The following is a 25,541-nucleotide window of genomic DNA, read 5'->3' on the forward strand; positions in this document are numbered from 1 at the left end:
GGGATTGTAAACGCACCAATCAGCGCCCTGACAAAACAGGCCACTCGGCTCTACCAATCAGCAGGATGTCGGTGGGGCCAGATCAGAGAATAAAAGCAGGCTGCCCAAGCCCGCATTGGCAACCAGTTTGGGTGTCCTTCCAAACTGTTCAAGCTTTGTTGTTTCACTCTTTGCAATAAATCTTGCTACCGCTCACTTTTTATGTCCATGTTGCTTTTATGAGCTGTAACACTCACCGCAAAGGTCTGCAGCTTCATTTTTGAGCCCAGCGAGACTACGAGGCCACCGGGAGGAACGAACGACTCCTGACGCGCTGCCTTAAGAGCTGCGACACTCACGGCGGAAGTCTGCAGCTTCACTCCTGAGCCAGCAAGACCACGAACCCAGCAGAAGGAAAAAACTCCGAACGCATCTGAACATCAGAAGGGAGGGACTCCAGACGCACCACTTTAAGGGCTGTAACAGTCACCGCGAGGGTCTGCGGCTTCATTCTTGAAGTCAGTGAGACCAAGAACCCACCAATTCCAGACACATTGCCACCATTGTGAAACTCCATCTCTATTAAAAATACAAAAAAATTAGCTGGGTGTGCTGGTGCATGCCTGTAGTCCCAGCTACCTGGGAGGCTGAGGCAGGAGAATGAACCCAGGACACAGAGGTTGCAGTGAGCTGAGACTGTGCCACTGCACTCCCGCCTGGGCGACAGAGTGACTCCATCTTAAAAAAAAATAAAAAATAAACCTTGGAATACAGACATAGCTCATTCAATTCATTGACATATAAACTAAATGACAAACATACTGTTTATGGAGAAACCTGTGAGCCACATCTTTTGGCTTTGGAAGCCAAAAGCCTAACTTCCTTTTTTTTTATTTCAGATGAAAAACTTATCTCCCTATATCAACCATCTTCCTTTTTTTTCTTTCTTTTTTTTTTTGAGACGGAGTCTCACTCTGTTGCCCAGGCTGGGGTGCAGTGGCATGATCTTGGCTCACTGCAACCTCCACCACCCGGGTTCAAGCGATTCTCCTGCATCAGCCTCCCGAGTAGCTGGCACTACAGGCATGTGCCACCATGCCTGGCTAATTTTTTGTGTTTTTTAGTAGAGCCAGGGTTTCACTGTGGTAGCCAGGATGGTCTTGATCTCCTAACCTCGTGATCTGCACACCTCGGCCTCACAAAGTGCTGGGATTACAGGTGTCAGCCCCCGTGCCCGGCCACCACATTGTTTTGATTACAGCTTACTGCTGAATTTTGAGAGTGCTTTACATTCTCTACAAACAAATCCTTTGGGATATGTGGTTTGCAAATATCTTCTCTGAATGTAGCCTATCTTTTCACCATATACGTGGGGCCTTTTGCAGAGCAAAAGCTTTTCATTTTGATAAGCCCAAATTTATCAATTTTTCCTCTTGTGGTTTGAGCTTTTACCGTCTTTTGTTGTTGTTGTTGTTGTTTTTTGACATGGAGTCTCACTCTGTCGCCCAGGCTGAGTGCAGTGGTGCAGTCTCAGCTCACTGCAACCTCCGCCTCCCGGATTGAAGCCATTCTCCTGCCTCAGCCTTCCAACTAGCTGGGACTGCAGGTGCCCACCACCATGCCTGGCTAATTTTTTGTATTTTTAGTAGAGACGGGGTTTCATCATGTTAGCCAGGATGGTCTCGATCTCCTGACCTCATCATCCGCTGGCCTCGGCCTCCCAAAGTGTTGGGATTACAGGCGTGAGCCACCGTGCCCGGCTGAGCTTTTACTGTTAAGTCTCTTTTACTATAACACAGGCATGCTCACTTGTTTATGTAATGAACATGGCTGCTTAAATGCTATGACGTTGGAAATGAGTAGCTGTAGTGGTGACTGAGCCGCTATGGCCCACAAAGCCTCTATCTGCACAAAAAGAGTCAGCCGACCCAGGCTCTAATCAGATAAGCCTCCATCCTCTTAGGGTATTTTCATATGCCTTTCCCTCTATCTGAAACACTCTTTCTCCAGATCTCCTCATGGCCGGCTCTTTATGTCATTCTGGTTTCTGCTCAAATTTACCGTAAAGAGGCCTTCCCTGACCACACTACAGGTATATCTCGCTTTATTGCATTTTGCTTCATTGCATTTTGCTCCTATTGCGCTTTTTTACAAATTGAAGGTTTGTGGCAATCCTATGTTAAGCAAGTCTATTGGCCTCATTTTTCCAACAGCATGAGCTCACTTTGAGTCTCTGTGCCACATTCTGGTAATTCTTGTAATATTTCAAACATTTCGTTGTTATTATATCTGTTATAGTGATCTGTGATCAGTGATCTTTGATATTACTATTGTCATTGTTTTGGCATGAACCATACCTATATAAGACAATGAATATACAAAAATTAGCCAGGCAGGCTGGGCACGGTGGCTCCCACCTGTAATCCCAGCACTTTGGGAGGCCAAGGTGGGCGGATCACGAGGTCAGGAGATTGAGACCATCCTGGCTAACATGGTGGACCCCATCTCTACTAAAAATACAAAATATTAGCCAGGCGTGGTGGCACATGCCTGTAGTCCCAGCTACTCGGGAGGCTGAAGCAGGAGAATCTCTTGAACCTGGGAGGCGGAGGTTACAGTGAGCCGAGATCGTGCCACTGCACTCCAGCCTGGGCGGCAGAGTGAGACTCTGTCTCAAAAAAAAAAAATGAAAATAAAAATAAAAAAAGACAATAAATCTAATCAATAAATACTGTATGCATTCTGACTGCTCCACTAACTGGCCATTCCCCATTTCTCTCTCCTTCTCTCTCTTCTCAGGCCTCCCTATTTCCTGAGACAATAATATTGAAAATTAGGCCAATTAAAAACCCTAAATGGCATCTAAGAATTCAAGTGAAAGAGTCAAACATATCTCACTTTAAATCAAAAGCTAGAAATGATTAAGATTAGTGATAAAGGCATGTCAAAAGCCAAGAGAAGCCAAAAGCAAGGCCTGTTGCACCAAACAGTTAGCCAAGCTATAAATACCAAGGAAAAGTTCTTGAGGAAAATTAAAAGTGCTACTCCAGTGAACACACAAATGATAAGAAAGTGAAACAGGGGCCGGGCATGGTAGCTCACGCCTGTAATCCCAACACTTTGGGAGGCCGAGGCGGGTGGATCATCTGAGGTCAGGAGTTCGAGACCATCCTGGCCAACATGGCAAAACCCTGTCTCTACCAAAAATACAAAAATTAGCCAGGCATGGTGGCGTGTGCTTGTACCCAGCTAATCCCAGCTACCCAGGAGGCTGTGGCAGGAGAATCGCCGGAACCCAGTGGGCAGAGGCTGCAGTGAGCTGAGATTGCACCACTGCACTCCAGCCTGGGTGACAGACCAAGACTCTGTCTCAAAAAAAAAGAAAAGAAAAGAAAAGAAAAGAAAGTGAAACAGATGCATTGCTGATATGGAGAAAGTTTTAGTGGTCTAGATAGACCACTAAACATTTTCTTAAGCCAAAGCCTAATCCAGAGCAAGGCCCTAACTTTCTTTAATTTTTTCTTTTTTCTTTGAGATGGAGTCTTGCTCTGTCGCCTAGGCTGGAGTGAGTGCAGTGGCATGATCTCAGCTCACTGCAACCTCCACCTCCTGGGTTCAAGCTATTCTCCTGCCTCAGCCTCCCAAGTAGCTGGAACTATAGGCGCCCGCCACCACGCCCAGCTAATTTTTATATTTTTTAGTAGAGACAGGGTTTCACTATGTTGGCCAGGCTGATCTAGAAATCCTGGCCTCAGGTGATCCACCCACCTCAGCCTCCCAAAGTGCTGGGATTACAGGCATAAGCTACTGGGCCCAGCCAACTTTCTTTCATTTTATGAAGGCTGAGAAAGGTGAGGAAGCTGTAGAAGAAACGTTAGAAGGTAGCAGAAGTTGGTTCATGAGATTTAAGGAAAGAAGCTGTCCCTATAACTTAAAAGTACAAGGTAGGTGAAGCAGCAAGTGCTGATACAGAAGCTACAACTAGTTATCCAGATCTAGCTAAGATAATTGATAAAAGTGGCAACACTATACAACAGATTTTCAGTGTAGATGAAAAAGCCTTATATTGGGGAAGATGCCATCTAGGACTTTCGTGGTTTTTTTTTTTTTTTTGAGACAGAGTTTCACTTTTGTCGCCCATGCTGGAGTGCAATTGCTCAATCTCGGCTCACGCCTGTAATCCCAGCACTTTGGGAGGCTGAGGCAGGCAGATCACAAGGTCAGGAGATTGAGACCATCCTGGCTAACACGGTGAAACCCCGTCTCTACTAAAAACACAAAAAATTAGCCGCGCATGGTGGCGGGCGCCTGTAGTCCCAGCTACTCTGGAGGCTGAGGTAGGAGAATGGCTTGAACCCGGGAGGCGGAGCTTGCAGTGAGCCGAGATCACGCCACTGCACTCCAGCCTGGGTTACAGAGTCAGACTTCGTCTCTCAAAAAAAAAAAAAAAAAAAAAAAAAAAGACACCAAACCGCGTGCAGTGGCACATGTCTGTAATACCAGCACTTTGGAAGGCCGAGACAGGTGGATAACTTGAGGTCAGGAATTTGAAACCTGCCTGGCTGAGAGGTGACAGCGTGCTGGCAGTCCTCAGAGCGAGCTCTCGCTTGCTCTCAGCGCCCCCTCTGCCTGGGTTCCCAATTTGGCGGCACTTGAAGAGCCCTTCAGCCCACCGCTGCACTATGGGAGTCCCTTTCTGGGCTGGCCAAAGCCAGAACCTGCTCCCTCAGCTTGCAGGGAGGTGTGGAGGGAGAGGCACCAGCAGGAACCGGGGCTGCACGCAGCGCTTGCGGGCCAGCTGGAGTTCTGGGTGTGCGTGGGCTTGGCGGGCCCCGCACTCGGAGCGGCCGGCGGGCCCTGCCGGCCCCGGGCAGTGAGGGGCTTAGCACCCGGGCCAGCAGCTGCGGAGAGTGTACTGGGTCCCCCAGCAGTGCCAGCCCACCGGCGCTGCGCTCGATTTCTCACCGGGCCTTAGCTGCCTTCCCACCGGGCAGGGCTCGGGACCTGCAGCCCGTCGTGCCTGAGCCTTCCCACCCCCTCCGTGGGCTCCTGTGCGGACGAGCCTCCCCGACGAATGCCGCCCCCTGCTCCACGGCGCCCAGTCCCATCGACCGCCCAAGAGCTGAGGAGTGCGAGCGCATGGCGCGGGACTGGCAGGCAGCTCCACCTGCAGCGCCGGTGCGGGATCCACTGGGTGAAGCCAGCTGGGCTCCTGAGTCTGGTGGGGACTTGGAGAACCTTTATGTCTAGCTCAGGGATTGTAAATACACCAATCAGCACCCTGTGTTTAGCTCAAGGTTTGTGAGTGCACCAGTGGACACTCTGTATCTAGCAGCTCTGGTGGGGCCTTGGAGAATCTGTGTGTGGAAACTCTGTAACTAACTAATCTGATGGGGATGTGGAGAACATTTGTATCTAGCTCAGGGATTGTAAACGCACCAATCAGCGCCCTGACAAAACAGGCCACTAGGCACTACCAATCAGCAGGATGTGGGTGGGGCCAGATAAGAGAATAAAAGCAGGCTGCCCGAGCCAGCATTGGCAACCGGGTTGGGTCTCCTTCCACACTGTGGAAGCTTTGTTCTTTCACTCTTTGCAATAAATCTTGTTGCTGCTCAGTCTCTAGGTCCAAGCTGTTTTTATGAGCTATAACACTCACCGCAAAGATCTGCAGCTTCACTTTTGAGCCTAGCGAGACCACGAGGTCACCGGGAGAAACAAACGATTCCAGACGTGCTGTTTTAAAAGCTGTGACACCACGAAGGTCTGCAGCTTCACTCCTGAGCCAGCAAGACCATGAACCCACCAGAAGGAAGAAACTCTGAACACACCTGAACATCAGAAAGGACAGACTCCAGACTCACCACCTTAAGGGCTGTAACACTCACTGCGAGGGTCCGCAGCTTCATTCTTGAAGTCAGTGAGACCAAGAACCCACCAATTCCAGACACATGGCCACCACTGTGAAACCCCATCTCTATTAAAAATACAAAAAAATTAGCTGGGTGTGCTGGTGCATGCCTGTAGTCCCAGCTACCTGGGAGGCTGAGGCAGGAGAATGAACCCAGCAGACGGAGGATGCAGTGAGCTGAGATTGTGCCACTGCACTCCAGCCTGGGCGACAGAGGGAGACTCGGTCTCAAAAAAAAAAAAAAAAAAAAAAAAAAAAAAAAAAAAATTGGTGATTCATGGGAGGAGGTCAAAATGTCAACATTAACAGAACTTTGGAAGAAGTTGATTCCAACCATCATGGATGACTTTGATGGGTTCAAGACTTAAGTGGAGGAAGTAACTGTAGATGTGGTAGAAATAGCAAGAGAACTAGAATTAGAAGTGGAACCCGAAGATGAGACTGAATTGTTGCAATCTCATAAGAAAACTTGAATGGATGAGGAGGTGCTGCTTATGCATAAGCAAAGAAAGTGCTTCTTGGCTGGGCTCAGTGGCTCACACCTGTAATCCCAGCACTTTGGGAGGCTGAGGCAGGCAGATCACAAGGTCAGTAGTTTGAGACCAGCCTGGCCAATATGGTGAAACCCCATCTCTACTAAAAATACAAAAATTAGCTGGGTGTGGTGGCGTGCACCTGTAGTCCCAGCTACTCGGGAGGCTGAGGCAGAAGAATCACTTGAACCTGGGAGGTGGAGGTTGCAGTGAGCCGAGATCGTTCCACTGCACTCCAGCCTGGGTGACAGAGTGAGACTCTGTCTCAAAACAAAAAAAAAAAAAAAAAAAGGAAGTGTTTCTAGACATGGAATCTACTCCTAGTAAACGTGTTGTGAATATTGTTGAAATGACAGCAAAGGATTTCAAATATTACGTAAATTTAGTTAATAAAGCAGTAACAAAGTGTGAGAGAACTGACTCGAATTATGAAAGAAGTTCTACTTGGCTAAAATGCTATCAAACAGCATCACATGCTACAGAGAACTCCTTCGTGAAAATAAGAGTCTATAATAGATGCAGCAAACTTCACTGTTGTCTTACTTAAATAAATTGCTACAGCCACCCCAGCCTTTAGTAACCACAACCCTGATCAGTTGGCAGCCATCAATGCTGAGGCAAGACCCTCCAGAGGCAAAAAGATTATGACATGCTGAAGGCTCAGATGATTGTTAGCATTTTTTAGCAAGAAGGTATTTTTAAATTAAGGTATATACATTTTGTTTAGACACAATGCTATTGTACAGGAAATACACAACAGTATAATGTAACATAACTTTTATATGCACTGGGAAGCCAAAGTATTTCTGACTCACTTTATTGGATATTAGCTTTCTCTCAGTAGTCTGGAACCAAACCTGCACTGTCTCTGAGGTATGCCTGTATTTAGAATAATCAAAATCCTCCCCGTCCATTCCACCATTTTCTATCCCCTTATCTTGCTTTATTTTTCTTCTTAGAATTTATCACTTCCTTCTCTATCAGGGTAGTCGTAGGCACCAAGAGTGCCTGTAGTATAATAGCTACTCGAGAAATATTTCAGTGAATAAATGAGTCATAAAGAACTACTACATCTTCCCAGAAAAAAGCTACATATTAGCCTGTAAATTGTTTTGTTAGAGAAAAAATACTTGAATAAAAGAATATGTCTGGTCAGGCACAGTGGCTCGCTCACGGCTGTAATCCCAGCATTTTGGGAGGCCGAGGCAGGTGGATCACTAGAGATCAGGAGTTCAAGACCAGTCTGGCCAACATGGAGAAACCCCATCTCTACTAAAAATACAAAATTAGCCGGGCATGGTGGCTCATGCCTGTAATCCCAGCTACTCGGGAGGCTGAGGCAGAAGAATCGTTTGAACCCAGGAGGCGGAGGTTGCGGTGAGCCGAGATCACACCATTGCGCTCTAGCCTGGGCAACAAGAGTGAAACTCCATCTCAAAAAAAAAAAAAAACAGTGTTGACTAAGTATGCTCTGCTTCTCTAAGTGTCACATTAAAATGTTCAGAAAAAATCTGGGAGTCGGAGATGCAAAGCATTCAAGATGCGGGTAAGTTCCCAGAAAATAAGCTTAGTGAGTCTTTCCAGAGGTGAGCACATGTGGCAAATTAGGCATTACGTAACTTAACCACCAGATGCTGCCTATCCTACCCTCCAGCCCAATCCAAAGGCTCATATGTTGCTGTACATTTTCTTGATCTTTATCACAGTATGCAAGTACAATGACTCAGTTACACTCTATAGTCTGCTCTAGAAAAAGTTATTATTACTGTGTACATTCATATATTACTCTATGTTACTCTTCACGCATATATAGCCATGGTTCTTTCCAAGGAAATTCCCACAAAACCAGTTGCATAGGATTATTACAGAGGCCTGTTTGCAATTACAATGCTGATCATAAATATTTTATCATTCGTCTTGTTCTTGATAATATTAAAGCACAAAAGGCTGCAAATGGCAAAGAGTAATTGCTTATGAATAAAAAGATTTTGGGAATGTACCAAGTCTGTTGGCTGTAACAGTCTCTCCCACCACCACTTATGTATATTACACATTATCAAGACATGAAAAGTTTAGGAAGATGATAGGTACTGTGATTATCAACATAACTCTGACAAACCAATTTGATATCTGACATCAGTTTTAATACTCACATTCTGTCTGTTGTCCATCTCTCTGCTATCCTAGGAATTGACTCCCTCTCCAATTTCTCTTCAAGGTACTGCTTCCTGTAAATTGTAATTGTCTAGTTATTCATTTACTCCATCTACTTAAGCTCCTTGAGGGAAGAGGCTGTGATTTAGCCCCCTCGCCAATGGACACTCCAATAAATACTTCTGGAAGAAAAGTGAAAATTTATATAATTCTATTGATGTTTTAGATTAACTCAATTCTGGGATCCTCAACAAAGTTTATTCTACTCATTCAGTAGCCATTGAGAAGCATTTTTTCAAATAAGGGTTCTGGGGAGAGACAGCTGAAGGTAAGGTAAAAATGTCTCTCCTATATTTTGAGTTGTTTCTCTGTCACCAACTAGCAGTTTCTCCATCTGCAAAATGAGCAAGGATTGGATTAGGTAATCTTGCTGTCATAAAATTCTGTGATTTAATGTGGTTTACCTTGCCATATAAAATTTAAAACACTTAGAACAAGCCACCTCTCCTCATAGCATCACCTTAGCCTAAACTGCTTCAGTGAGCCACAGTGAAGTTGGAAGTCGTGATTCTGCTTTAACCAGTTACCAAATGTGAGTCTGTTTCCTCCTCTACCAGCTCTCCTGACTTGGACTGATAGTTCTGAAGGTCTGCTGAGATACGTTATGTTGAACACCTGTATTATTTCCTGAGTCTATTAGGAGGAGGAGAATTAGGACAGACTGTCCCTTCCACTATTCCACATCCTCCTTATTTCGTTTTCATTTCTCTCTGCTACCTTCCCCACCCTGCGCCTCACTGTTTTTGTTCCTGTATCAGCTAGTTCTTATCTTCTAGGTCATTCACACTTGGAAAAAACAAATAAAGTCAAACCAAAAAAAACCTCAGAACTCTTTTAACTCAAATAAATATACTTTTCAAAAAAAGTAAAGTAGTATGGTCAGCCCAGCTCCAAGAACCCAGTGAAGCCCCCACCCACCTGAAGCCAAAATGTTCAGCAAGTGGACCAAAGCCAAGACCACCAAGAAGCGACCACAGCACAGGGGGCCACATCCAATGTCTTTGTGATGTTCGACCAGTTCCACATCCAGGAGTTTAAGGAGGCTTTCAACATGATTGACCAGAACCATGATGGCTTCATTGACAAGGGGGACAGCACGACATGCTGGCTTCACCACGGAAGAACCCCATGGATGAATACCTGCAGGGCATGATGAGCGAGGCCCCAGGGCCCATCAACTTCACCACTTCCCTCACCATGTTTGGGGAGAAGCTGAATGGAACAGACCCCCAGGATGTGATCCAAAACGGCTTCACCTGCTTCAACGAGGAATCCTCAGGTTTCATTCATGAGGACCACCTCCAGGAGCTGCTCACCACCATGGGTGACAGCTTCACAGATGAAGAAGTGGATGAGATGTACTGGGAGGCACCCATTGATAAAAAAAGACAAGTTCAACTAGGTGGAGTTCACCTGCATCCTCATACATGGTGCCAAGGGCAAAGATGACTAGGCCACCCCAGCCCTCGCGACACCCTGGCCCCCCCGCCAGTCATCCCCCCACCCCCGGCACACACTGGTCTGTACCAGCTCTCTGCCCACGACCTTCTCTCAGGGGATCCTCCCTTTGAGGGCTTCGGGTCCCAGCTCCCAGTGGAGAAATCACGCCAAGAGAAGTGCAGTGCAGGACTGAGGCAGGTGTTCTCACTGTGACCCTAGGGCCCTGGGCTGGAGTCTCTGACCCCTCCAAGGAAAGACCGCCTTATGAAGAGATGGGCCTCCAGGACCTGGAGGTACTGAGAGAAAGCCCCCAAGACAGCCATTCCTGGGCTGCTCCCCAAGGAGGAAGGGAAACTGTGTGCCCCCAGGAGGAAGGGACCCTTAGTCCTGAGATCCAATACCACTTCACATGCATCCCCACCCAAACACAAGTTCACCAAAGTCCCCTCTCAGAGGACAGGACACTAGACTCCTCCCCTACACCCTGTTGAGCCACCAGCGCACCCACCCAGAGCAGCCACCCATCGTGGGAGTGTGCTCAAGAAGCCATCTGTCCCAGGGGAGGCAGAATCTCCAACAGAGGGCTGAGCACGGAAAAAAAAAACAAAAAAAAAAGAAAAAGAAAAAAAAAGTAAGGTACTATTTATTTATCTGTAAAATTAACTCAGATTAATTCTTCTTAAAAATCAATGGAAATTCTAAATTTAGTCTGTGTATTAAACTGGGACAAAACTAATAACAGTATTTTACCAAGGACACTTGGCCTTACTCCTCTTCTGTCACACTTCAGACATAAATCACTGAATGAATCCAGCACTGAATAAATGAATGATCCATAATTTCCTAAGACAATTCCAATTTTCATCTTGCACAAATCTACAAAGCTGATGCACCCGCACAGCACTTGAACTCCTGGTAGGTATCTTTCAAGGCCAAGGCAGTTCCTCCTCCCGAATCCAGTTCCCTCCGCCTGGATCATGCTCCCAAGGCTCCCTCATTTCATTCAGGTCTCCTGCCAAAAGACACTTCCTCACAAAGGCCTCTCAGACCGACCCCTTCCCCACTCCCAACTTTACAGTCCACTCCCCTAGCCCTACTACATTTTTATTCATGAAGATTTACGGCATTTTGTTACGTATCTATACATTTTCTTGTCTGTCTCTTCCCTAGAATATACAGTCCAGCAAGGCAAGGGCTGGGGTGGCTTCGTTTGCTGTGGGATCCCAGCACCTAGAGCGGAGCCCAGGACATAGTAGGTGCTCAGTAAATCACAAATCTCTTCTCCAAGGCTCCAAGGCTAGTTTCCCAGAGCCGCAGCTCTCTTCTTTCTTAGCCCGGCCCACCTCCGAGTAGCCGCCCACCTCTACTCTAGCTCGGCCACCTCTACCCCAGCTCAGGTCCTCATTCCCGCACCCCCCGGCCGCAGGGACGGCGCGGCGCACCCACCTCCCAGACCCCGCGACTGCGGTTGGGCCCCGCGGCTTCGCTCAACCACGCACCTCCCGGGCCGCTGCGCCCCCGCGCTGGCCCCAGGCCGCCGCCGTGCCCGGCAGTGACAGCGACTGCGCCGCTGCGCTCCCGCCGGCCCCGCCTGCAGCCGTTGGGACCCACTAACTGCCTCGAAAAGCCTAGGATTCGACTTTGAATGGTCCGTTAATGTGGTTACAAAACGTGACTCGGTTCATCGGGCGCCCTCTGTAAGCAAGACAAGCACCCACCTGCGGTCAGAGCAGGAATCCCGCTCGCGGTCGGGGTTCTCCGGCCCCTCCCGGCTTCTCACCTGCGCACCGCACGGTCCAGCCCCGGCGGCTGCTGGGGATCCCTCCGAGCGCCCCCTCAGGCGTCTTCCTGCGACCGGGCGGGGGAACTCTTTACGGGGAAACAGTTTTGGGACCCACCACCCTTGGCGCCGCCATTAGGAGGGTGTGAACGTATCTATTTTCAAAGATACCCGAGCCCCTCACCGCCTGCAGCAGGGAGATAGTGCCTGGGCTATCCCCGCGGGCGGGCCGGCTGGGCTGGGAAGGCCCAGGGCGAGATCCTGTAAAGAGTTATTTCGGGCCGCGCACGGTGGCTCACACCTGTACTCCTAGCACTTTTGGAGGCCGAGGAGGGCGGATAACTTGAGGTCAGGGGTTCGAGACCAGCCTGGCCAACATGGCGAAACCCAGTCTTTACTAAAAATAACAAAATTAGGGGGCTTGGCGGTGCGCTCCTATAGTCCCAACTGCTTGGGAGGCTGAGACAGGAGAATCGCTTGAACCCAGGAGGCGGAGGTTACAGTGAGCTGAACTCCGCCATTGCACTCCAGCCTGGGTAACAGCTCAAGATTCCGTCTCAAAAAACAAACAAACAAACAAACAAACAAACCAGTTATTTCGGACTCAGGAGCTCTTTTTGGATGAAAAGCCCCGCGGTCGTTCTCTCCACCTCCTGGAAAAGACTCTCTAGGTTTTCGGCTTTGGAGTAATAAAGATCATCCCCTGCTGCCCCATTGGTGCCATCCAGGGTAAGGCCCCTGCAGACAGCACGAAGGTGTTTTGGAGAGATTGTTCTCCCCTAGCCCAAGCATAAGGCTTACCTTGGAATTACCTGGAGCCTTACCACGACAGCATGGCCTTCAGTACAGGGTTGACAAGTCAGTAGCAAACAAGGGCCATTAAAAGGGTCTATACTGCACTTCTCAAATGAGGATATCTCAGTCAACAATAAACATGTCAAAAGGCATGCAACTGAATTGTTGATCAGGGAACTTCACATTAAAACTACATGAGATACCAATTCGTGCCCACTAGAATGACTAAAATAAAGATGGGAGTTGGGGTGTGGAGAAAAAAGGAAGTGAATGCCAAACCTGGGGAATGTGGAACATTCAGAACTCTCACACATTTGTTAATGGGGTACAAATTGATAAATTGTTTGGCAATATTTATTAGAACATATGGCTACCCCACGATCCAAGAATTCCACTCCTAGGTATACACTCAACAGAAATGTATACATATATTCACCAAAAAGTAGGTACTAAAATGTTCATCTCAGCCTGGCCTTTGCATTGAGTATTTTAAAAGTATATTTAGGCAGGATGCAGTGGCTCATGCCTGTAATCCCAGCACTTTGGGAGGCCGAGGCAGGTGGATCATGAGATCAGGGGTTCAAGACCAGCCTGGCCAACATGGTGAAACCCCGTCTCTACTGAAAAGACAAAAACTAGCCGGGCGTGGTGGCATGCGCCTGTAATCCCAGCTACTCCGGAGACTGAGGCAGGAAAATTGCTTGAACCCGGGAGGTGGAGGTTGCAGTGAGCCGCGATCACGCCACTGCACTCCAGCCTGGGCCAGAGAGCAAGATTCCATCTCAAAAAAATATATAAATATATATATAAATATATATAACTATATAAAATATATACATATATAAATATTTATATAACTATATATAAATATATATTTATATATAAATTATATATAAATACATATATAAATATATATTTATATATAAATTATATATATTAAATATTATATTTAATATTATATCTATATTTAAATATTTAAATATTTAAATATTATATTTAAAATTAAATATAATATTTAATTATATATAATATATATAAATATATATTTATATTTATATATTTATATATGTATATATATATATATATATATATATATATATATATATATATATATAGTTTCTTTGGGAGACCAAGGCAGGCAGATTACCTGAGGCTAGGAGTTCAAGGCCAGCCTGCCCAACATGGCAAAACCCCATCTCTACTAAAAATACAAAAATTAGCCGGGCATGGTGATGCACGCCTGCAATTCCAGCTACTTGGGAGAATGAGGCCTGAAAATTGCATGAATCCGGGAGGCAGAGGTTGCAGTCAGCCAAGATTGCACCACTGCACTCCAGCCTGTGTGACAGAGTGAGACTCCCTTTCAAAAAAAAAAATTAAAAACAATTATTGCTATGAATTGAATGTTTCTACCCCCTCAATATTAACATGTTGAAATCCTAAACCCCAATGTGATGGTATTAGGGTATAGAACCTTTGGAATGTGATTAGGTAATAAGAGTGGTGTCTCATCAACGAGATTAGTGTACTTATAAAAGAGACACCAGGGCCAGGCTCAGTGGCTCAAGCCTGTAATCCTAACACTTTGAAAGGCCGAAGCAGGTGGATTACCTGAGGTCAGGCGTTCAAGACCAGCCTGGCCAACATGGTGAAAGACCCCGTCTCTACTAAAAATACAAAAAATTAGCCGGGTGCAGTGGCGCATGCCTGTAATCCCAGGTACTCTGGAGGCTGAGGCAGGAGATTCTCTTGAACCCAGGAGGTGGAGGTTGCAGTGAGCTGAGATCGTGCCACTACACTCCAGCCTGGGCTACAGAACAAGACTTCATCCCAGAAAAAAAAAAAGAGACACCAAGCTGGGTGCGGTGGCTTATGTCTGTAATCCTAGCACTTCGGGAGGCCGAGGTGGGCAGATCACTTGAGGTCAGGAGTTTGAGACCTGCCTGGCCAGCATTGTGAAACCCATCTCTACTAAAAATACAAAAAAAATTAGCCAGGCATGCTGGCACATGCCTGTAGTCCCAGCTACCTGGGAGGTGGAGGCAGGAGAATGGCTTGAACCTGGGAGGCGGAGGTTGCAGTGAGTCGAGATCGCACCATTGCACTCCAGCCTGGGTGACAGAGCAAAACTCCATCTCAAAAAAAAAAAAAAAAAAAGAGAGACAACAGGGAGCTCTCTCCTGGATTTCTCCTTGTGAGGACGCAGCAAGAGTACAGTCACCTGTGAACCTGGAAGCATGCCCTCCCCAGACAGTGAATTTGCTGGGGCCTTGATCTTGGACTTCCCAGCCACCCAAATCAAGTGTTGGTGCTGAAGTGGAGAAAAGAGAAAGTGTTTACATTGGTGGAAATGTAAATTGGTGCAGCCATTATGGAAAGTAGTATGGAGATTCCTCAAAAAATTAAAACAGAACTACCCTATGATCCAGCAATTCCACTTCTGGGTATATATCCAAAGGAAATGAAACCAGCACCTTGTAAAAATAACTGCATCCCATATTCATTGCAGCATTATTCACAATAGCCAAGATATGGAAACAATCTAAACGTCTGTGGAGAGATGAATAGTAGCTTAGCCAACTTAATGGGACCTAAACTCTGTCAAAAATTTTAAAACTCACTGATGCCAGGAAAGTTCTGGGTGCAAAGAAAAAAAAAATTAGGCGAGTATGGTGGCATACGCCTGTAGTCGCAGCTACTCAGGAGGCTAATATACGTATTTGACTGTTCCCATATCCCATATATAAGAGAGTTCATATAATTTTTTTTTCTGTCTGGCTAATTTCAATTAGCATGATATCCTCCATGTTGCTGTGAATAGCAAGATCTTGTTTTTTAAAGCTGAATAATTTTTTTTCTTTTTTTCTTTTTTTGATATGGAGTCTCGCTCTGTCACCCAGGCTGCAGTGCAGTGGCACAATCTCCGCTCACTGCAACCTCCGCCTCCCGGATTCAAATGATTCTCCAGCCTCAGCCTCCCAAGAGCTGGGATTACAGGCGCATGCCACTCGGCTAATTTTTGTATTTTCAGTAGAGACAGGGTTTCACAATGTTGGCCAGGCTGGTCTTGAACTCCTGACCTCAGGTGATCCACCCGCCTCGGCCTCCCAAAGTGCTAGGGCTACAGGCGTGAGCCACTATGTCTGGCCAAAGCTGAATAATATTTTAAAATTTTGTTAACACAAGGTCTTGCTCTGTTACCTAGGCTGGAGTGCAGCAGCATGATCACAGATCACTGCAGCCTCAACCTCCTGGGCTTAGGAGAGAGAGTACAAAATTTTTTCTTTTTTTTTTGAGATGGAGTTTTGCCCTTGTTGCCCGGGCTAGAATGCAATGGTGCGATCTTGGCTTACTGCAACCTCCACCTCCCAAGTTCAAGAGATTATCTTGTCTCAGCCTCTGGAGTTGCTGGGAATACAGGCACAGGGCATCACGTCCAGCTAATGTTTGCATTTTTAGTAGAAGTGGAGTTCACCACGTTGGCCAGTCTGGTCTGAAATTCTTGACCTCGGGTGATCCGCCCGCCTCGGCCTCCCAAAGTGGTGGGATTACAGTCGTGAGTCACCACACCCAGCAAAAAAATTGTTTTACATTTTTGTTTTAAATTCTATTTATTTATTTATTTAGAGATGAAGTCTCACTTAGTTGGCCAAGCTGGAGTGCAGCTCACTACAACCTCCACCTCCCGGGTTCAAGCAATTCTCTTGCACCAGCCTACCAAGTAGCTGGGATTACAGGCACATGCCATCATGCCCAGCTAATTTTTGTATTTTTAGTAGAGAAGGGGCTTCACTATGTTGGTTAGGCTGGTCTCGAACTCCTGAGCTCGTGATATGCCTGCCTCAGCCTCCAAAAGTCCTGGGATTACAGGCGTGAGCCACCACGCCCGGCCTTATTGTTTTTTATTTTTTATTTTTTTGAGACAGAGTTTCACTCTTGTCGCCCAGGCTGGAGTGCAATGGCGTGATCTTGGCTCACGGCAACCTCTGCCTCCTGGGTTCAAGGAATCCTCTTGCCTCAGCCTCCCAGGTTGCTGGGACTACAGGTGGCAGCCACCACGCCTGGCTAAGTTTTGTATTTTTAGTACAGACAGGGTTTCATCATGTTGGCCAGGCTGGTGTCAAACTCCTGACCTCAGGTAATCTGCCTGCCTCAGCCTCCCAAAGTGCTGAGATCACAGGTGTCAGTCACTGTGCCAGCCCTGGGTTCAAGTGATTCTCCTGCCTCAGTCTCCTGAGTAGCTGGGACTACAGGCACCCATCACCATGCCTAGCGAATTTTTGTATTTTTAGTAGAGACAGGGTTTCACCATGTTGGCCAGGCTGGTCTTGAACTCCTAACGTCAAGAGATCTACCCACCTAGGCCTCCGAAACCGCTGGGATTACAGGCATGAGCCACCCTGCCCAGACAGTTTTAAAGATTTTTAGATGGTTAAAGTATATACTGTGGGTGTATATTTGTACTCTTGCTAACATTTTACCAGAAAAAAATAAAAACATAGTGAAATATCTTTCTCAAGTAAAATGAATGTATTAATATGGAAATTGGGCCAGGCGGGGTGGCTCAGGGCGATAATCCCAGCACTTTCGGAGGCCAAGGTGGGCGGATCACGAGGTCAGGAGATTGAGACCATTCTGGCCAACATGGTGAAACCCTGTTGCTAATAAAAATACAAAAATTAGCTGGGCATGCTGGCACCTGCCTGTAATCCCAGCTACTCAGGAGGCTGAGGCAGAAGAATCACTTGAACCAGGGAGTCGGAGGTTGCAGTAAGCTGAGATCCTGCCACTGCACTCCAGCCTGGGCGACACAGCAAGAGTCCGTCTCAAAAAAAAAAAAAAAAAAAAAAGAATTTGTCTTTCTTTTTTTTCCTCAAACTTACTCTAGAAGGTAGGGGTGTCTGAAGCCCATTCCTTTGGCCTTGGCTTTTCAGACAGCATTATCTTATAACTGTCCTTGAAGTGAGCTGCTTACATAGGAAAACTTTTCTTTTTAACCCTTGCCTTACCACATTCCGGGCCTTAGCTTTTACTTTTCTTGGAGTGAATAAATGCAGTACTCATTATTATTATTATTTTAACGTCTGCCTCAGCTTGAGGCCAGGAGTTCCAGACCAGCCTGGAAAACCTAGCAAGACCTCAACTCTGCAAAAAAAAAAAAAAAAAAAAAGTTGCACCCCAGCCTGGATGACAGAGCAAGGCCATATCTCAAAAACAAAAAAAGAGGCCGGGTGCTGTGGCTTATGCCTGTAATCTCAGCACTTTGGGAGGCCAAGGGGAGCAGATCAACTGAGGTCAGGAGTTCAAGGCCAGCCTGCCAAACATAGGGAAACTACATCTCTACTAAAAATACAAAAAATTTAGCCAGGCATGCTGACAGGTGCCTGTAATCCTAGCTACTTGGGAGGCTAAGGCAGGAGAATCGCCTGAACCCTGGAGGTGGAGGTTGCAGTGAGCCAAGATCACGCCACTGCACTCCAGCCTGGGCAACAAGAGTGAAACTCTGTCTCAAAAAATAAATAAAAAAAAATATAACAAGTTTTTTAGGCCAGGCACAGTGGCTCATGCCTGTAATCCCAACACTTTGGGAGGGCAAAGCAGGAGGAACACTTGAGCCCAAGAGTTCAAGACCAGCCTGGCCAACATGGTGAAACCCCATCTCTACTAAAAATACAAAAAATTAGCCAGACATTGTGGTTCCTGCCTGTAATCCCAGCTACTAGGGAGCCAGAGACAGGAGAATCATTTGAACCTGGAAGGTGGAGGTTGCAGTGACCCGAAATGGTACCACTGCACTCCAGCCTAGGCCTCAGAGTGACATCTCCAAAAAAATAAGAAACAACAGGCCGGGCATCATGGCTCACACCTATAATCCCAGCACTTTGGGAGGCTGAGGCGGGTGGATCACCTGAGGTTGGGAGCTCAAGCCAGCCTGACCAACATGGAGAAACCCCATCTCTACTAAAAATACAAAATTAGCCAGGTGTGGTGGAGCGTGCCTGTAATCCCAGCTACTTGGGAGGCTAAGGCAGGAGAACAGCTTGAACCTGGAGGCGGAGGTTGCAGTGAGCCGAGATCGCGCCATTGCACCCTAGCCTGGGCAACAAGAGCAAAACTCCGTCTCAAAAATAAATAAATAAATAAATAAATACATATTTTAAAAAGAAACAACAACAACAACAAAAAAAACACACACAAAAAATCAAAGCTGAGGCAGGAGAATCGCTTGAACCCAGGAGGCGGAGGTTGTAGTGAGCCAAGATCACACCACTGCACTCCAGCTTAGGCAACAAAGCAAGACTCTTGTCTCAAAAAAAAAAAAAAATACTGATTAATCAATATTGATAACAGAATTCCATCAAGATTACTACTGAGGCTGGGTGTGGTGGCCCATGCCTGTAATCTCAGCACTTTAGGAGACTGAGGCAGATGGATCACGAGGTCAGGAGATCGAGACCATCCTGGCCAACATGGAGAAACCCTGTCTCTACTAAAAATACAAACATTAGCTGGGTCTCAAAAAAAAAAAAAAAAAAAAAGAGAGAAATTGGCCGGGCGCAGTGGCTCATGCTTGTAATCCCTGCACTTTGGGAGGCTGAGGTGGGTGGATCACAAGGTCAGGAGTTCAAGACCAGCCTGGCCAACACACTGAAACCCTGTCTCTACTAAAAATACAAAAATTGGCCAGGCGCGGTGGCTCACGCCTGTAATCCCAGCACTTTGCCAGGCTGAGGCGGGTGGATCATCTGAGGTCAGGAGTTCGAGACCAGCCTGACCAACAAGGTGAAACTCGTCTCTACTAAAAATACAAAAAATTAACTGGCGTGGTGGCAGGCGCCTGTTGTCCCAGCTACTCAGGAGGCTGACACAGGAGAATGGCGTGAACCCGGGAGGCGGAGGTTGCAGTAAGCCGAGATCGCACTGAGAGGTGACAGCGTGCTGGCAGTCCTCACAGCCCTCGCTCGCTCTCGGCACTTCCTCTGCCTGGGCTCCCACTTTGGCGGCACGTGAGGAGCCCTTCAGCCCCCTGCTGCACTGTGGGAGCCCCTTCCTGGGCTGGCCTAGGCCAGAGCCAGCTCCCTCAGCTTGCGGGAGGTGTGGAGGGAGAGGCGCGGGCGGGAACCCGGCTGCGCGCGGTGCTTGCGGGCCAGCACGAGTTCCGGGTGGGTTTGGGCTCGGCGGGCCCCGCACTCGGCGCGGCCGGCCGGCCGGCCGGCCCTGGTGGCTCCGGGCAATGAGGGATTTAGCACCTGGGCCAGCGGCTGCGGAGGGTGTGCTGGGTTCCCCAGCAGTGCCGGCCCACCGGTGCTGCGCTCGATTTCTCCCCAGGCCTTAGCTGCCTTCCCATGGGGCAGGGCTCAGGACCTGCAGCCCGCCATGCCTGAGCCTCCCGGCTCCGCCTCCGTGGGCTCCTGAGCCTCCCCGACAAGCGCGGCCTCCTGCTCCACGGCGCCCAGTCCCATCGACCACCCAAGGGCTGAGGAGTGTGGGCGCAGGGTGCGGGACTGGCAGACAGCTCTACCTCCAGCCCCAGTGCGAGATCCACTGTGTGAAGCCAGCTGGGCTCCTGAGTCTAGTTGGAACTTGGAGAACCTTTATGTCTAGCTAAAGGATTGTAAATACACCAATCGGCACTCTGTATCTAGCTCAAGGTTTGTAAACACACCAATCAGCACCCTGTGTCTAGCTCAGGGTTTGTGAATGCACCAATTGACACTCTGTATCTAGCTACTGTGGCGGGGACATGGATAACTTTTGTGTCTAGCTCAGGGATTGTAAACGCACCAATCAGCGCCCTGTCAAAACAGACCACTGGGCTCTACCAATCAGCAGGATGTGGGTGGGGCCAGATAAGAGAATAAAAGCAGGCTGCCCGGGCCAGCAGTGGTAACCTGTTGGCCTCCCTTTCTACTGTTGCAGGCTTTGTTCTTTGTTTCCTTGCAATAAGTCTTGTTGCTGCTCAGTTTTTGGGTCTGCAATGTTTTTATGAGCTGTAACGCTCACCGTGAAAGTCTGTAGCTTTATTTTTGAAGCCGGTGAGACCAGAAGCCCACAGGGAGAAACGAACGACTCCAGACGGGTTGCCTTAAGAGAGCTGTAACACTCATCGCGAAGGTCTCCAGGTTCATTCCTGAGTCAGGGAGACCACCAACCCACCAGAAGGAAGAAAGTCCAAACACATCTGAACATCAGAAGGAACAAACTCCAGATGTGCCACATTTAAGAGCTGTAACACTCACCGCGAGGGTCCATGGCTTCATTCTCGAAGTCAGTGAGACCAAGAATCCCCCAATTCCTGACACAGCGCCCCTCCACTCCAGCCTGGGCAACGGAGCGAAACTTACCTTTCAAAGAAAAATAAAACATTTACTTGAGGCTATCGTCGGCAGTGGCTCACACTTGTGATCTCAGCACTCTGGGAGGCTGAGGCAGGCACGTGGATCACTTGAGCTCAGGGTTCAAGACCAGCATGGTCAACATGGCTAAACCTCATCTCTACTAAAAATACGAAAATTAGTCCAGCATAGTGGCGCACGCCTGTAATCCCAGCTACGTAGGAAGCTGAGGCTGGAGAATCACTTGAACCCAGGAGGCAGAGGCTGCAGTGAGCTGAGATCCGGCCACTGTAGTCCAGCCTGGGTGATGAGTAAGGCTGTCTCAAAAAAATTTGCTTGAGACTTGTTCACCACTTGGAAGTTGTTTCTCAATTCAAGTTTAAAAAAAAAAAAGGACTAAGACTCTTAAATGCTCTCCTGGCTAGGTGTGGTGGCTCGTGCCTGTAATCCCAGGACTTCGGGAGGCCAAGGTGGGCGGATCACAAGGTCAGGAGTTCAAGACCATCCTGGCCAACATGGTGAAACCCTGTCTCTACTAAAAATACAAAAATTAGCTGGACATGGTGGTGGGCACCTGTAATCTCAGCTACTCCGTAGGCTGAGTGGGGAGAATCGCTGGAACCCAGGAGTCAGAGGTTGCAGTGAGCCAAGATCATGCCATTGCACTCCAGTCTGGGTGACAAAACCAAGTCTCAGTCTCAAAAAACAACCCAAAACCACAAATGCTTTTTCTTTCTTTTTTTTTTTTTTTTTTTTGAGATGGAGTCTTGCTTTGTCTCCCAGGCTGGAGTGCAGTCGCGTGATCTTGGCTCACTGCAACTCAGCCTCCTGGGTTCACGCCATTCTCTTGCCTCAGTCTCCTGAGTAGCTGGGATTACAGGCGCCCGCCGCCATGCATGGCTGATTTTTTGTATTTTTAGTAGAGACAGGGTTTCACCATGTTAGCCAGGATGGTCTTGATCTCCTGACCTCATGATCCGCCTGCCTCGGCCTCCCAAAGTGCTGAGATTACAGGCGTGAGCCACCACGCCCGGCCTCTTTTTCTTTTTCTTTTTCTTTTTTTTTTTTTTGAGACGGGGTCTCTCTCTGTCACCATGCTGGAGTGCAGTCTCGGCTCACAGCCTCTGCTTCCCAGGTTCACACCATTCTCCTGCCTCAGTCTCCTGAGTAGTTGGGATTACAGGCGCCCACCACCACGCCGGGCTAATTTTTTGTGTTTCTAGTAGAGACAAGGTTTCACCATGTTGGCCAAGATGGTCTCGATCTCTTGACCTCATGCTCTACCTGCCTTGGCCTCCCAAACTGCTGGGATTACAGGCATGAGCCACCACGCCTGGCCCACAAATGCTTTCTTAAATCTGAATTAACTTTTGTTTCTTTCTTTTTTTTGTTTGAGGCGGAGCCTTGGTCTGTCGCCCAGGCTGGAGTGCAGTGGCACAATCTCGGCTCACTGCAAGCTCTGCCTCCCGGGTTCACGCCATTCTCCTGCCTCAGCCTCCCAAGTAGCTGGGACTACAGGCGCCTGCCACCACAACTGGCTAATTTTTTGTATTTTTAGTAGAAACGGGGTTTCACCATGTTAGCCAGGATGGTCTTGATCTCCTGACCTCATGATCTGCCCGCCTCAGCCTCCCAAAGTGCTGGGATTACAGGCATGAGCCACCGTGCCCAGCCTGAATTTCCTTTTCAACATCACACTATGTGCTATAAGTTTGAACTCTTTCTTTCACATAATTAAACTTATTTACTCCTGGAGGCTGGGACCTCTTGCTCCTTCTTCCTCCAACCCCTTTGCAATAACTGAAATACTCTGATGTCCTGCAATATTTTAAGTATAATATTTATTTATTTTTGTAAAAAGCTTTTAATACTAGTGAAGTGCCGTAGTGGGGGGATGAGGAAGAGTGGAACAAGGAGTTTGATCTGTAACTGACCCTGAACAATCAATTGGGATAACTCACTACGTAGATAATTCACTATTTGGTTGCTGTATTATTACGGTCAACAGCTTTATTTTATCCCACATCAGCTAACTGGAGCAACAGCTAAGGTCGAGATAATAGCATTGTCATAGGTGCTGGACTTCTCTCTCAACATCATCATCACTTCACCTTCCTCAACTCTGCCCACATGTTCTTCCTCCTTCTCTAACACCTACTGAGAAATTGAGAAGGCGGTTCTCTTCTGGGCTGTTAATATGCTGTTCCAGAGCAAGGTTCTATTTTTGTTTGTTAAACTTTGGAAGGCATTCTTAGATGTTTCTCCTCTCCCTGCGGGCTAGACTTACTAGGAGTTAAAAATAAATCCCTTTTTACATTGGGTCAAAGATCCCCTGAGGGTAGGGTGGGAAAGAGGAAGTCATAAATACCCTGGCAACAATATTGTTCAAGGTCAGGACTATTTTTTTTTTCCTCATATTTTTCAGGAACCAAAAAACGGTCAGGACTATTTTTGACAATGCAGTTTGATGGTTTAGTCTTTTGAACTCTCCAGTAGACCTTAGAATTTGGTATACATAGTAATTCAGTCCTTGAATATTAAAAGCCTTTAGTTAGAGTACAATCTGACAAATCCAAAGCTGAACCATGAGTCAGAAATTTTTTTTTCCAGCACCATAGGAAAGAAAAAATAATAACTAAAAAGAGCCAGGTGTGGTGGCTCACGCCTGTACAGCATTTCGGGAGGCCGAGGCGGGCAGATCACGAGGTCAGGCATTTGAAACCAGCCTGGCCAACATGGCAAAACCCCATCTCTACTAAAAATACACAAATTAGCCAGGGGTGGTGGCAGGCGCCAGTAGTCCCAGCTACTCGGGATGCTGAGGCGGGAGAATCGCTTGAATCCAGGAGAGGGAGGTTGCAGTGAGCCGAGATAATGCCATGGCACTCCAGCCTGGGCAACAAGAGCGAAACTTCGTCTAAAAAAAAAAAGTTCTTGTAACTCTCCAATTTTCTGAATGTTAATGTTTTAGCTATTGGAAATGATTCATTAATTTGTTAAATTGGTAAGTTTTTTTTTTTCATGCTGCCAAGCACCGTAGTTTGAGCAGTGCTTCTCTAATTTAGTATATACAAAAATCAGAGATTCTTTCAAGCTCTATATCATGGGGAGGGAAAAAAGAAAAGTAAACAGACAAACAAACAAACAAAAATCAGAGATTCATAAAGGACAGATTTCTGGGCCCACCTACGAGATTCTTATTCAGTAGGTCTCGGGTGATGCCCAGCCCAATAAGTGATGTTCATCGTGGAAAAAGGAGTCAATGGTGTCTCGCATATTTTTCTGTTAGTTGAATCTTTTATTCCACTTCAAAATTTCTTCTCATGGTAAGGTCATTGATGAAACAGCCATGAGCAAGTTAATTAAACTGGTTCATAGATACATATGTGAAGATTTATTGTATTGTTCACTATGTAAGTTTGAAATTTTTCTTTTCTTTCCTTCTTTTTTTTTTTGAGATGGAGTCTCACTCTGTCGCTCAGGCTGGAGTGCAGTGGTGCGATCTCAGCTCACTGCAACCCCCACCTCCCAGGTTCAAGCAGTTCTCTGCCTCAGCCTCCTGAGTAGCTGGGATTACAGGCATGTACCACCACGCCCGGACAGCTTTTTTTTTTTTTTTTTTTTTGAGACAAGGTCAGGCTGTCCCTGAGGCTGGAGTGCAGTGATGCAATCATGGCTCACTGAAGCCTTGACCTTCTGGGCTCAAAGGATCCTCCCACCTCAGCCTCCCAAGTAGCTGGGACCACAGGCATGTGCCACCTCGCCCAGCTAATTAAATTTTTAAAATTTAATTAATTAATTAATTAATTATTTTGAGACAGAGTTTTTCTTTGTTGCCCAGGCTGGTCTCAAATACCTGGGCTCAAAGCAGTCCTCTTGCTTTAGTCTCCCAAATTGCTGGAGTGCGTGAAGTACCGCAGCTAGCTAAAATTTTTCATAATAAAAAGGTACTTTTTGTGTTTTTATAGGTAAAATAGTGAAGAATATGCTGATAATTCCATTTGTAATCTCTAACTAAACTAAGTAGTTTCAGTAGTTGTGGTGTTCATCTTTCCATCCTTGGTAATTGGAGAGTAACTCTACCTCCCAGAGGAAGGAAGGAAGACTGTTAGTTGTGAATTAAAGACTCATTGTTCAAGGCTCATTGAATTGTCAGTGTAGGGGACCTAAGGCAATGACCACTGTTATTTTCAAGAGTTATTCTGTATATCACATTGATGTGCAGTTCAATATTTAAATGTAAGGAAATGACTCCTACCCTCTATTTGTTTACAAAACCCTAGTTCTCATTTATGCCCATTCCTTCATCAACAAATAATGATTTTCTTTCTTTTTTTTTTTTTTTTTGAGACTGAGTCTTGCTCTGTAGCCCAGGCTGGAGTGCAATGGCGCGATCTCGGCTCACTGCAACCTCCGCCTCCCAGGTTCAAGCAATTCTCCTGCCTCAGCCTCCTGAGTAGCTGGGATTACAGGCACCCACCACCACGCCCGGCTAATTTTTGTATTTTTAGTAGAGATGGGGTTTCACCATGTTGGCCAGGCTGGTCTCCAAC

At 47.0% G+C, this 25,541-nt stretch overlaps 1 protein-coding gene and 1 pseudogene across 6 annotated transcripts in view; one reads left to right on the forward strand and one right to left on the reverse strand.

Annotated features, from left to right (window-relative positions):
* SLC2A14 (solute carrier family 2 member 14) overlaps window positions 1-12,490 on the reverse strand; it is a 60,797-nt gene extending 48,307 nt beyond the window's left edge. The window contains exons 1-3 of one of the 6 annotated variants that reach the window (XM_063785443.1): window positions 11,439-11,521; window positions 10,828-11,086; window positions 8,577-8,651 (exon numbers count right to left, since the gene is read on the reverse strand). In XM_063785443.1, the coding sequence (XP_063641513.1) occupies window positions 8,577-8,594 (18 nt within the window). In that variant the 5' untranslated portion in view covers window positions 8,595-8,651; window positions 10,828-11,086; window positions 11,439-11,521. The other 5 variants (XM_016922900.4, XM_016922903.4, XM_016922898.4 and 2 more) reach the window with 5 other exon arrangements.
* Window positions 9,567-10,090, forward strand: LOC104001447 (myosin regulatory light chain 2, smooth muscle major isoform-like; annotated as a pseudogene).
* Window positions 12,491-25,541: the final 13,051 nt, after the last annotated feature.

This window comes from Pan troglodytes, chromosome 10 (assembly GCF_028858775.2).
Source record: "Pan troglodytes isolate AG18354 chromosome 10, NHGRI_mPanTro3-v2.0_pri, whole genome shotgun sequence".
Lineage (NCBI taxonomy): Eukaryota > Metazoa > Chordata > Mammalia > Primates > Hominidae > Pan > Pan troglodytes.